The sequence below is a fragment of the Peromyscus eremicus genome, chromosome 13 (genome assembly GCF_949786415.1).
Source record: "Peromyscus eremicus chromosome 13, PerEre_H2_v1, whole genome shotgun sequence".
In the NCBI taxonomy this organism is placed as follows: Eukaryota; Metazoa; Chordata; class Mammalia; order Rodentia; family Cricetidae; genus Peromyscus; species Peromyscus eremicus.
The window spans coordinates 2,096,571-2,110,491 of record NC_081429.1 but is presented as its reverse complement, the minus strand read 5'-3'; the positions used below and the strand labels follow the sequence as shown (position 1 = coordinate 2,110,491).

Sequence of the window (13,921 nt, the reverse complement as noted above, 5' to 3'; positions counted from 1 at the left end):
CCTTTGGGTCCACCCACACCAGTCTCTCTTGAGAGGGTATACTTTATGTTTTGTTTAGTGAAAACTTCTGCTTAAATTGACTGTCTCTGGCTGACTTCCTTCCTTTGAGAAGACAAGAACTACCCAGTAACAGGGCAATCTTTAAAAATAGGCTCCTTGTCCTCATTAAGCTTATATGCTAATCAGGGGGAACAAAAATTAGCAAGGTGATTGGGTGTACCATAGAGCAAAGGTAGCCAGGGTCAAAAGGCATTAACCCAAGTCCTGAGAGCTAGGACAATGATTTAATCTGAAACCAAAATGCATTAACCAGGACAAGGAATTTTTGGATATTTGTATTTATTTATTTATTGAGACAGTCTTTTGTAGCTCAGGATAGCCTTGTAGCCAAGGATGACTATGGATTTTTTTATCTTCCTGCCTCCATCTCCCAAGTGCTGGGATTAAAGGCCTGTGGCACTGCAACTGGCTTGATGTGGTGCTGGGGATTGAACCCAGGGCTTTGTGCACATTAGGCCAGCACTCTGCCAGCTGAGATGTTGGACTTGCTGAAAGAACTGACTTATAAACTGGCTGGGACATTGCCCACATATACCTGCAGGAAGTCATTGGAGGACAACTTTGCAGAAGGCACCTACAGGCCTCAGAGCTGCTCAACACTGACTACTGAGGCCAAAAGAGACAGGAAGCAACTCCTTTCCCTCAGGGCTTCTAGTCCAAAACAGAAGAGAGATTTGCTCTGGCCATCTGGTCCTTATTTGGGGGATGCTAGCTTATATCCCCCATAAGCAAGGAGTCTTGGCCACTTATAACTCTCTTGAATCTTTAGGACATGAATCAGGGCTGTCCACACAGGTCATGGGAATGAACTTTGAAGGGAAACCCTTTATCTCCACCAGTTCTTTGCCACATCTATTTATCTCTTGGATGCAATGTATTACAAATTACTAATTCACTAACTTGGAAAACACTATTTCCATACACCAAAAGAACTGCCCAGATGCCAGCAAACAGACAGGAAGTGCCATCACTAACGGGCTACATGGGCGAGGCCAAGGGTATTTGGAAATAATACTTTCTGAGTAGAATTCTGATGTAGGAGTGTGGAGGAAGGTAGACACTGGGAGAATGCCAGGTCTGTTGGCTTAGTGAATCAAACACCCCCTGAAAATCCAGAGGTCAGAAAACAGCTTAATGGAAATGAGCCATGTGCATAACTGTAAAAATGTCTTTTGATACAGAACAAGTCATTCAGCACGAGATTCCTGTGAAATGAGAAGGTAGGTTTCCACTACAATGGCTCACAGAGCTTATCGCTAGCAGCGGTGTCTGTCTCCGAGGGCAGTGACAGAGGAGGTGTATGCCAGTGTCTAGCATCCAGTAAGCCCGTGGTCATTAGCCATTCTTCGACCCCTAAAACAACCGTGAAATGAACGATACTGCTTTGTACAAAAGAGGAAGCCACCAGGAGGCAGAACCAGAGTCCATGATGTTCTTACTCTATGGTTTGGCTCAGAAGAACCCAGCAGCCTTGACTGTAAGGGTGTCCCCACAACAGCAGAAAAACACTTGCGAAGGGAATGTGGGAGCGTCTCGTTGATGATGGATATGAGGCTGGAGAAGCGCCTGAGACAAAGCCACGGAAGTATCTTTGTTCAGTTCATTCTTTCCTGTCATCTCTCACTGTTGTAGATTCCAAAGACACCATCTGTGCAGATGGGGAAAAGCCAGAGTTCTTCAAGAGCAAAATCAAACGAAAGTCAATCCTCCCCAGGAACATTCGTTCACTGCAGAAGAAACACTGAAGGTTGAAATCCCTGGGGAAGTAGCTTCTGGGCAGATGAATTCATCCTCTGTACTCATGGGATTCTGTCCAAATTTTTCTGTCAGTGCTCAGCTGGCTTCCCAATTAATATTCTTTGGTTTGCTTTTTTTTTTTTTTTTTTTTTTCCTGCGACAGGGTAGCCCTGTCTGTCCTGGAACTCACAGATACCCACCTTGCCTCTGCCTCTCCAGTGCTGGGATTACAGGTATGCACCATCACACCCTCCCAATTGCCATTCTTTTTCTTTTCTTTTGCTTTCTTATTTGAGACAGTGTTTCTCTGTGTAGCTCTGGCTGTCCTCGAAGCCAGAGATCCTCCTGCCTCTGCCTTCTGAGTGCTGGGATTAAAGGCCTGTGCCACCACTGCCCACCTCCCAATTACCATTCTTAAAAATATAGTTAGTGCTGGGATACTTGAACATGTTAACATATGCTTGAAATTCTAGTATAGCCCTTGGGAAGCTGAGGCAGGTGGATTGTGAGTTCATGGTGAGACTATCTGAAAAATAAACGAACAGTAGCAAGACAATTATGAACAGGCAATAGAAGACAAAAATGGGAGAAGTCAGGCCAGAAATGAGGCAATGAACGATGATACATTGTGAGGACAAGAGGCCTTATGTGGTCCTACCTTGGTGGAAGAAATCGGGGATGGTTTCCTAGTGTCCCCAAAGCAGACACTGAAACCACCGAAGATGGTACAATTTATTTGATCACACCTCAGCCTTATGTGAAAACGATATACAGCCGATGAAACTACTTTAAATTTTGACTGTGGGTCTTTTTCTGAGCTAGTGATGTGAAGTCCAACCCTCTGGAAACGCTGGGGAGTAGCAATGAGCCACAGCTGCCAGTCAGTCATGCAGTCACATGGTACTCCTTGGTGGCGTTGTGTTGTTAAGCTACAATTACCATAGATGTATAAAACATGTCTCCAATTTACAATAGGTTTATCAGATACAAACCTGCTGTCAAGAACCGTTTGTATATATACCAGATCTAGAGATAAAAATGGTAGAGTTGGGTTGGAGAGCTGGCTCAGCAGTTCTTACAGTGGATACCAGTTCAATTCCCAGTACGGCTCAGGTAGCTCACAAGTGCCTACAACTCTAGCTCCTGGGGGACTGGATGCTTCTAGCCTCCGTGGGCAACTCCCTCTCTCTCTCTCTCTCTCTCTCTCTCTCTCTCTCTCTCTCTCTCTCTCTCTCTCTCTCTCTCTAGCAGAGTCCAAAGAGAGGCTGCAGAGATAAGCAGCAACTAGGGCTTTGGACAGATACACATACATTAGGGGATCCAGAGCTTACTAAGCAAGTTGGTTTTGTTGTTTTGTTTTTTCGAGACAGGGTTTCTCTGTGTAGCTTTGGAGCCTGTCCTGGAACTCACTCTGTAGACCAGGCTGGCCTCGAACTCACAGAGATCCACCTGGCTCTACCTCCCAAGTACTGGGATTACAGGCGTGCGCCACCACCGCCCAGCAAATTTTTAAGCAGGAGACCAACATGCTTTACAAAGGTGGATTTGGGGAAAGGATTAGAGTGGGCTGAGCCTGGAGATAGACTCGCCTGGGGTAGTCAGCAGTGGGGAAGGAGAGTGGAGTTGTAGTCACTGCAGAGGCCCGGAGCCAAACCACGGCTGAAAGTTGGGCCTCTGGTGAGGGCAGCTAGGTGGAGGTGTGAACATTAGCTTAAAGCAGTCGAAGGCTGGGTACAAAATGTGCTTAGATATGCTGTGCTCACTGAGGCAGGCCAGATGAAGGTGCCCCAGTAGTTGGAGGTGCATGTCGGGAGTATGACCAGGTTATGGATACCCCTGTCATCAGCACAAAGATGGTACGGGATACAAGTGTTGCTTAGACAAAGCAGAGTAAGAGGACCGAAGAACAACTTTGAGGGGCTAGCAGTTAGCGCTGTCAGAGCTGGTAGGGCCTTCCCAATTGCCAACAAATCCCTGTATAAGTTGTCCAAATGAAGATCGACACTTGTCTGACATGTGAAATGAAGGGGAGGTCCAAGTCATTGGAGGAGAATTAGAGCATGCCACAGGAGTGATGAAGATTTTTGTCCGCTTTCCAGACAGGTCTTGCCACGTAGTCAAAGCTAGATTTGAGGTTTCCAGTGGGATGAAAGGGCCTGGCTCACAAAGAGGAGTTGTAAAAGGCAGGAATCCTTTATCTGCAGACCTGTAAAGGGACTGGATTCTAGATCAGATCTGGATTCTGAAACTAAACCATCTACTTCCACCTTTTTGTCATTAGCCCAATAGCCTTTCACCCTAGAAAGGTGAGATCCAATAACATCTGGGTGGGGCTAATTTCTGCCTTCCTCCTCCCATTTCTTCTACAGAGCTTCTAACTCATATCCTATCTATGTGACTTTATTCTGCTGTCAGCTTTCAGCACTATACATTTCCCAGGAAATCTAGGGGAAAAAACAAACCCACCAGGAAATAGTCTCATGATACTCAGATCCAAGTGCACTGCCTAACGAGAATCTGTGCTGACTTCTTCCTTAAGCAGGCTAGTGAATACACTACCTCTTCCCAGACTCCTCACTTTTGGATGATGGTATCCTCAAGACACTTCTGTTTTTCAATCATTTCATATATTAAGGGAAATGTAAGAGATAACTGTCTGAAATGCAAGTAACATTAAGAGCTTGACCAGGAAGGGCATAGCTAATGAGAGGCCAGGAAATTAGATAATTTCTTTTATAGAATCATCTGATATTGAGGAAACAGGGAATTTGCAAAGAAGGGGATACAATGAAATTAACTATGTGGAACCATCCTTGGGAATCAGTAACCTTTAGACCTGGCCCTAACAAGACTGGATAGATTAGTTCATTAGGGCTGACCTCTCTAGGTTTATTTGTTCATTTTTCTCCTGCTTCAGCGCCCTAAATGCTTGGGTTATGGGTAGGTGCCATCAAGCTTATGGTGGTGGCATCAGATCCATTAAAAAACAAAAACAAAACAAAAAAACAGGTTGAAAAACAATCAACTGCACTCAGGAGGCAAAGGCAGATAGATATCTGTGAGTTCAAGGTCAGCCTGGTCTACATAGTGAGTTCCAGGACAGCCAAGGCTACACACAATGAGACCTTGCCTCAAAAATACAAAACAAAACAAAACAAAAATAACAACAAAAAGAGAGAAAAGAAGAAGAAAAGCCAATCAACTAAAGTCTTGTTGATCTGGAGATTTTAATATATTTCTTTGAAAACCAATTTCTGTGAAAGAGCACACTACAGTCGTGTATCTTCTTCTCAATCACAGACTCAGGACACAGGTTCTTTAGGTCAGCGTAGGCTATGATGCGTGCATCGAGTAGGTCTAGCGTGGGTTCCCTCACAGACATGTGAGTATGCGCCCGGATAGACATCTTCAGCTGAGCAGGTGAAATCCTGGGAAAGAGAAAGTGGCAGAAGTTGGTATTGTTCATTATTCTCAAACTTTTTTTTTTTTTAAATTATTACATGGAATTTAAACCCAGCTCCACTCAGCACCTGCGGCCCTGTTATGCCAGTTTGTGATGCTCTCTCTACTCTCCAAATTCCTAACAAATCAAGTATTTCACCCTTTAAAAACTTCTGCCAGGCAGTGGAGGGAGAGCCAGGAGGATCTCTGTGAGTTCGAGGCCAGCCTGGTCTACAGAGTGAGATCCATCCAGGATAGGCACCAAAACTACACAGAGAAACACTGTCTCGAAAAACCAAACAAAATAAAAAAACTTCCAAGAGTTCAACTTCTAGCTGTGTACTTCTAAGCCACTCTGTCTTGAAGTACACAATCGGGTTGGTCTCACGAGGCAGTAGGAAAGGCTGAGAGATCACAGTACAAGCATGCTGGTCCAGTAAAGCTTAGGCTGAGAGAAAAGCAGTGAAAAGCAGAGCACTTCATACAAACCTTCCACTTGCCAATCCATTCTCTGAGGCAGGATTTTATTTTCTAATTAATGGCAGGATTTCAGTCTTTAATTGCTAATCAATGTATGCGCTATGCTAGATTTGCAACTTGTACATTTTGTGTGTGCTGCCGAACTCAGGACCTTGTGTAGGGCCAATAAATACTCTATCACCGAGCTACACCCCCAACCCTGAATGCATTTTTTATACCACTGCAGCAAATGATACAGCTCCTATTTTCTTTCTTTTTTGTGTGGGTCTGATTACGCGGTGCCTGTGTGAACAACGTGCCTGTGGTGGTCAGAGGATTACATGCAAAACTCAGTGCTCTCCTTCCACCCGTGGGTCCAGGGATCCAACTCAGGTTGTCAGGCTGGTAAAGGCAAGAACCTTTACTTTACCTCTGACCATCCCCCTGTCTTCCTACTTTCTTTAAGGAGTAAAACAAACCCATATTTTTCTGAAAATGTCTGATAGGTTAGTGAAACTACAGAAATCATTATGTATTTTTTGTATGTGTTTTCAAATAGGTGATGATTGTAAAAGAAAATGAGGGAATTGAAATAGAGTGACAGTTTCACATAATTAAGATATTTCAAGTTTTAGAAGCTAAGGATTCCTTTATTTTTTTTAAATAATTTATTATTTCATTTGTTTTGCTGGCATGTAAGTCCATGTGGGTGCTAGAAACTGAACCCAAGTCCTCTGCAAGAGCAGCCAGTGCTCTTAACTGCTGAGCCATCTCTCCAGCAACCCTCCCACCTCCACCTATGTTTTAAACAACTGGCGTAATCATCTTTTATCCTGCAGAGAAGTGTCTGTGGTATAGTCTGACTCCAGGGTCTTTATAGGTCCTGCGTCTTAAGGACACCAGATGTCTAATAGCTCTAGAGAGTACGTGAAGACCCAGTGCTGGAATCATTGCCAAGAGGACAGAGAGAGGGGAATCAGCCGGAAGCCTATACCTACACACGCCTTTAATCCCAGCACTCAGGAGGCAGAGACAGTCAGATTTCTGTGATTTCAAGGCCAGCATGATCTATAGTGAGTTTCAGGACAGCCAGGGTTACATATAGACTTTCTCAAAACAAAACAAAACAACAACAACAAAAAAAAGAGCATGACCTATGGAAGAATACTGGTTCACTAACTATGGCTGACCTAGGAACTTACAAGAATGTACATCAATCTATCACCTTTATCACTAAGGACATTCCAGCTGTTCTGGCTGGGAAACAAGTAGCACCTTGTTAAATAGCCAAGTCTGGCTTTGAAACTGCTGTTCTGTCTACCTCCATATCTCCAGTGGTGGCTTACAGGTACGCCACCATGCCTGGCTTTGTTTAGCTTTTTGTTTTGTTTTGTCTTTTTGAAATCTAACTCACTCTGTAGACCAGGCTGGCCTCGAACTCACAGAGCTCTGCCTGCCTCTGCCTCCTGAGTGCTGGGATTAAAGGCATGCGCCACCACCTCCCGGCTCTTGTTTAGCTTTTTTTTTTTCTTTCCCCCTCGAGACAGGGTTTCTCTGTGTAGCTTTGTGCCTTTCCTGGATCTCACTCTGTAGACCAGGCTGGCCTTGAACTCACAAAGATCCACCTGCCTTTGCCTCCCGAGTGCTGGGATTAAAGGCGTGTGCCATCATCGCCTGGCTTGTTTAGCTATTATTTATTTATTTATTTATTCATTCATTCATTCATTTATTTATTTGTTTATTTATTTATCCATCCATCCATCCATCCATCCATCCATCCATCCATCCATCCATCCATCCATCCATTTATTTATTTATATCTATACACAGTGTTCTGCTTGCCTGCATGTACCTGCACACCAGAAGAGGGCACCAGACCTCATTACAAATGGTTGTGAGCCACCATGTGGTTGCTGGGAATTGAACTTATGACCTCTGGAAGAGCAGCCAATGTTCTTAACCTCTGAGCCACCTCTCCAGCCCTTGTTCAGCTATTTTTAAGAAGACATTCTTGTGAAAACTCACTGAGATTTTCCCATTGGGGCTCCCCACCTCCTTCAGACTTTTTTTTTTGGTTTTTCGTGACAGGGTTTCTCTGTGTAGCTTTGTGCCTTTCCTGGAACTCACTTTGTAGCCCAGGCTGGCCTCGAACTCACAGAGATCTGCCTGCCTCTGCCTCCCCAGTGCTGGGATTAAAGGCGTGCGCTACCACCGCCGCCGCCGCTTGGCCTCCTTCAGACTTTGAAGAAGTCTGCAGCCTAGTCGCTCTGAGGAGCTAGCAGAGCATTCCAGCACAAAGTCAAAGAAAGACAAGTGCACATGTGCGGATGGGGTGAGAGAGGTGAACTGTTGATGCTATTTGGGTAAATGAGGCGCAAACAGAAGGGGGAGAAGCGGAACAGCGTTCTTGCTCTCCTTCCGAAGTGACTGGTGAACACTCACCCCTGGTCTTTAATCATCAATATACTCGAATGGCTCTGGGGGCTCTGGCTCTTGCTCCTCCTCTTCAATTTTTGGGCCATGTGCTGCCACAGGTTCCACAAGTTCTTCCACGTCTTCACTGGTGTCTTTCAGGATTATGATGCCTCCAATGGAGAGCTGCACACAGAGAGGAAAACAGAGTAAGCCCCACTCATATTCCACAATGCTCGCTCTGCCATCATCCCGAGTGGGTGCTTGTTGAGTGGACCCTCAACACTGGCTGTGCTGGGGGAGAATTACACTAGCACTGAACAGCTCCTCTCTACTGAGGACTGCCAACTTAACCAGTGCTCGGTGGGCCACATGATACTGCTCTGTGTGCATGTCACACCCCACACAAAGGAAGAAGTGTGTCCCAGCCAAAGAAACGATGATTAACCTCCGTCCGTCCGACTGTGAGTAGAATGTTCACTGTCTCAACATAGCACTCTACTACCTTCCTACCCTACTCAAGACAGTGGTTTTGGATTGGCAACTTTACCACTCCAGAGCTTGTTTAAAATGTGGAAAAAGCTAACTCCAACCTGGAGACCACCCTTCAACCTCTGAAAAGATTTTTATTTGTTTTATGTGTACAGGTGTTTTGTCTGTATGACTGTCTGGGTACTGTGTCTCTAATAGCTGAGGCGGCTAGGAGAGGAGGGCACTGCATTCTCTGCAACCGGAGTCCCAGACAGCAGTGAACTGCTAGGTGAGTCTGAGGAACAGAACCCGAGTTCTCTGGAAGAATAACAAGGACCCCTAGACCTTTGATATGAATGTATATTATAGTTTTTTGTTGTGCTCCTACACACACAGCACAACAATTGTTGTGGTTTTAATGGCTGAGCCATCTCCCCAGCCCTGTATTATAGTTTTTGAAGCACTCTAGTTTATTTTATTTGTGTGAGTCAAGAAAATCTACAAATAAAAGGCTATTTTTTTCCCTCCAGCAATTCCAGAAGGTCACAGAAAATACTTGTCAGAGAAAATAATAAATACAACAGACATCTGAGTGTTTTCACTGTAATCTAGAAACCACTGTGATGTAAGTAATGAAAAACCAGATGGAAAGACAAAGGAAAGCAGGCTATCGTGGCAATTCCATTAAGCCCTCTCTCAGCCTATTAGCTGATGGTAAATTCAAACACCAAACTAGCCAACCATCTCTGGCGTGCTAATCTTATTCTGTTTGCTTGCCTGTGTCAAAGGAAATGGAAAGCTGCCCTCTGTAATCAAATCAGTCAGCAGTGGCAAGGCACATCTGGAAAAAGCAAACTTTACAAAGCACATTACTGGGAAGGAAAGAAGCCCACAGACATTAGTCAGAGGGCTCACATGGTAAGCATCTCTGCACCTGAACCTAATCTGATTTTACTCATCAAGACTCTGCCCTGCCATGCTATAAAACTGGCGTGCCTTCAAGAATTTTTTTTTCCTTCCAGAGACAGAGTTTCTCTGTGTAGCTTTGGAGCCTGTCCTGGAACTCGATCTGTAGACCAGGCCGCCGAACTCACAGAGATCCACTGCTTCTGCCACCCGAATGCTGGGATTAAAGGCCTGCGCCACCACCACCCGGCTAACATTTCCCCTTCTTACACATGCACTCACACCAAAGGATTTACAGCTCTCTCCCTTAAACAGTTTGCTTTTCTTCTATGAATAGACTCTGCCTTGATTACCAACAGCCTAAGAACATCAGAGAATATGACCACTGCCCTCATCCTCCATGGCCTAAAAGTTTATGTGAATTCCTAGTGGAGCAAATGGAGATGAACCTTCAAGCAGAATAAAATATCCACTCAGAAGAGGATTTCCAAGTTTCTGGAAACCTCTAGCTATGGGTTCTAACTTCTACTACATGCTCACCAAAACTAATGATCTCACTCACACTCTGCAACACAATCCACATATCCAAAAGCTGTTTATAACCATACCACATTTTAGATTGATTAATGCTGATTCATTCGCTAAGGAGAAGATAAAATAGGCTGTCTAAAAGGCTATTAAGAACCTAAGATGGTGAATTCTTGCTGAAGCAGAGTAGAGACATTATCATAGTGCCTTTTTTTTTTGGAGGGGGGGCACTGAGACAGAGTCTCAGTATGTAGCTGTGGTTGGCCTGGAGCTCAGACTCCAACTCACAGAGATCCACCTGCCTCAGTATCCCAAGTGCTGGGATTAGAGGAATGAGTCACCAAGCTTCACAGTGTTTCTTTAAAATGCACCATCTGAGGAACGTGTTGATGACCTTGTCACTGAGAGTATGGAGTGGATTAAAGGGCAATTTCTTTCTTCAATGTACATATGAAGGAGTGGTCTTTTATTAAGATAAGAAATAATTCACACAATATAAAATATACTCCTTTAATGCACAGAACTTAAAACACTCCCAAATGTGTATAGTCACCTCTACCAAACTTGAGAGCACCTGCACCAACCTGAAGAAACCCTGCACCTAGGACAATCAACCTGGAACTGACCTGGAAAGGCCTCCCTCATGCTATCACTAGAGTAGAGGCAATTACTGTACCAATTCTACAGTTAAAGAAAATGAAATGAGCTGGGCGGTGGTGGTGCATGCCTTTAATCCCCGCACTTGGGAGGCAGAGCCAGGTGGATCTCTGTGAGTTCGAGGCCAACCTGGTCTACAGAGCGAGATCCAGGACAGGCACAAAGCTACACAGAGAAACCCTGTCTCGAAAAATCAAAACCAAACCAAACCAAACCAAAACAAACAAAAAAAATGAAATGCAAAGGAGTTACCAAGTCACACTACTAACCAAAAGAGCCGGGAGACAAACCAGCCATGCCCACCTTCAGTTTGAAACCACCACACAACAGTTTCCATTTCTTGTTTTTGTCTAAGCTGATAATCTAGTCAGGAACACCTTGGCTCACAACCAAAACTAGAGTTGTTTTCAATTCATCATTGGCTTCATAAGAAATAAACTTACTCCCATGGATGATCCGGAAATCTCATCTATATTTCAAACAACAGACTCAAGATCTGGATATCTTGCATGGGTTGGTCTACTGGTCAGTATTTAGCTTTCCAGATTTAAGAAAACTGGGTCAGGACTAGCACTACAGCTCCACGTCTATAATCTCAGCACTGAGGAGCCCTAGTCAGGAGGACCGCCCATTGATTCAAGGGCAGTCTGGGCTGCAAAATGAGTTCTAGGCCAGAGTGGACTACAGAGTAAGATCTTGTCTCAAAAAAATCAAACAAAACAAAACACCATCAGAAATAAAGTAACCAAAACCTTGAAAGATAAAGACAGTATTATGGTAAAGTTTCTGATAAGCATTTTATCATGGTTCGAATGTGTAATATCCCCACAGGCTTCTGTGTTTGAACACTTAGTGCCCAGATGGTGGTACTGTTTTGGGAGCTTATGATCCTTTGGAATGTAGGGCACAGCTGGCAGACATAAGGGCAAGCCTTGGGAGTCCGAGCCTGGGCCCTGCTTCCTGACTCCACTTCCTAGTCTTCTGAGAGGTGAGGAGCCCCAGTCACTCACTCCTGCTGCCCCAAACTCCACATGCTTTTCTCACCATGCTGGACTATATCCTCTCACACTGAGTTCTGCCAGGGAGTCTGTCCCAGGAATGAGACAGTAACCAATATACACTTGTTTCTAACAAACATTCTGGCTTGGGATTAATTGACTATCACAAAGATCCTTTTTTAATTCTAAAATTCGAAGTGTTTATGACAACATTGTAATTATGATGGTGATCATTTATTTGGCAGGGCCAGGTCTTGTTCCCAGTTTCTCAGTGCTTGCAAATTAACTTTTTTTTCTTTGTGTAACAATCCTGGCTGTCTTAGAACCCACTTTGTAGGCCAGGTTGGCCCCTGCTTCCCAAGTGCTGGGATTAAAGGCATGTACCACCACACCAGGCTGCATAATGTCTTTGATCTGTGCCTATTAGTTAAGGAGGTAATCCGTATTTTACTAATGGAGCAAACAGAAAGAAACATTTAGCACTTGGACCAAGGTCACAAAGCCCATGAATGGAAGGTTAAAATTGATCCCAGTGTGTCTGGCTCAGTAGCTATGTGCCTAAATCTGTGACAGAAAAGGGAAAATAGTTCTTAAGAATTACTAGAGCTGGGTGGTGGTGGTGGCGGCGGCAGCGACCACTGCACACCTTTAATCCCAGCATTTGGGAGGCAGAGGCAGGGGGATCTCTGTGAGTTGGAGGCCAGCTTGGCCTATAAAGTGAGTTCCAGGACAGCCAGGGCTGTTACACAGAGAAACCCTGTCTTGAAGGCCCTCCCCCTCAAAAAAAAAAAAAAAAAAGAATTACTAGAGAAAAGAAAAGCTCTCTAAACAGCTACATAAAGCTGAGGGGAATGTTCTTGTTTTTGCCAAGAGTATTTTTTTAAGGTACTGCTGACCTTGGGGATTTATCCTCTTCTGTCAGTCTTACCGAGTCCTGTAGATTAATACCCCACCAGCAAACACAGTTAAGAGCCATTGGGAACTTACTGGTTTGAAAGGCTGGTATCTGCAGGTCTCTGTCATCGTTAAGACCTTTAGCTGGGCAGGCATAACTCGTGCTGGATTATCCAACAGCTGAAAGTTTGGTTCAGGTTCCTTTTTCTTCTCTTTCTCTTCCTTCTTTTCTGCTTCATCCTGGGAAAAGGGCAATGAATAAAGGACCACTTCTGGCCCCATCACGTGAGCTGTCTGCAGCTAAGTCTGTAGAACACTGTCAGGCAGTGGCAGATACAAAGCACAACAAGGACGATCCAGGACTCTACTTAGTGGTCAGAATGGTATGAATCGTTTTAAAGGATGAAAAGGGTTTTCTTCCGGCAGAGACCGGAAGAGGGTCTATTTAAACGGATCATCATCCACCTTCCTAAAAGTCTTTCTCTTTTATCAAGTCACTGTCTACTCAGAACTTTGTTCTTCAAAGTCTATTTCAGCTGTTACTTTCTTTCTGAACTCATTCCTGTCTGTACTCATCTACGTTCCCACCAATGGACACTGTTATGGTCTGAATGTGAAATGCCCTCTGTAAGCTCATGCATGGGAACATCTGGGAGCTTTCTGGACACGGGGCCTCACTGGTTGAAGGGATGGGCCTAAAGGATGCGGAGTGGCTCTGCTGCCAGCCTTAACTCTCTGCTTCCTGATTAAGATATGAGCAAGCCACGCTGCATGCTCCCACTGTCAAAGAGGAAGCCCCAGCCACCATGCCTTCCTGCCCTGACAGACTGTATCCCTTAAAACCATGAGCTCAAACCCTCTTAGGTTAGGTATTGTCACAGCAACAAGAAAAGCTAACTAATACAGACAGGTTTTCTAGAGTTTCTTTCAAATATGTGTCTCTGTATGCTGGAAGCAGGGTAATTAATTGAAAAAGCTAAGTGCAAAGTACAACAGTGTTTAAGGAATCTAGACCACAACAGGTATTAACACATATGACCACTGAGCTATACCTACCACTTCCATCTTCTCCTCCTCCTTTTTTTCTTTTTCCTTTTCTTTTTTTTTAGCTTTGGCAGTAATAGACAAGACAGCAGTGGAAACCTAGAAACAATCAAAATCGCAACTGTTATAATTTCTCACCTACATACTAAGAAACAAGCCCAAAGGAAACAGTCCTACAGCGTGTCCTTGTTTCCTGCAGTGACTATAATCAACAAAGCCACTGGAGAGTAAATGGGAAAGCAAGTAGGACATCAAGGGACATCATTTGCTGCTACTGTCATCTTTAGCTACCGGGGTGTGAATTTGCTATCATC

The 13,921-nt window shown here is 44.4% G+C and overlaps 1 protein-coding gene across 1 annotated transcript in view; it reads right to left on the bottom strand.

Annotated features, from left to right (window-relative positions):
• Positions 1-5,005: 5,005 nt before the first annotated feature.
• The window catches only part of Psmd1 (proteasome 26S subunit, non-ATPase 1), an 81,979-nt gene continuing 73,063 nt past the window's right edge, over positions 5,006-13,921 (bottom strand). The window contains exons 22-25 of the mRNA XM_059278035.1: positions 13,620-13,706; positions 12,657-12,803; positions 8,140-8,295; positions 5,006-5,225 (exon numbers count right to left, since the gene is read on the bottom strand). Of these exons, the coding sequence (XP_059134018.1) occupies positions 8,149-8,295; positions 12,657-12,803; positions 13,620-13,706 (381 nt within the window). The 3' untranslated portion in view covers positions 5,006-5,225; positions 8,140-8,148. The remainder of the gene's footprint in view (positions 5,226-8,139; positions 8,296-12,656; positions 12,804-13,619; positions 13,707-13,921) is intronic.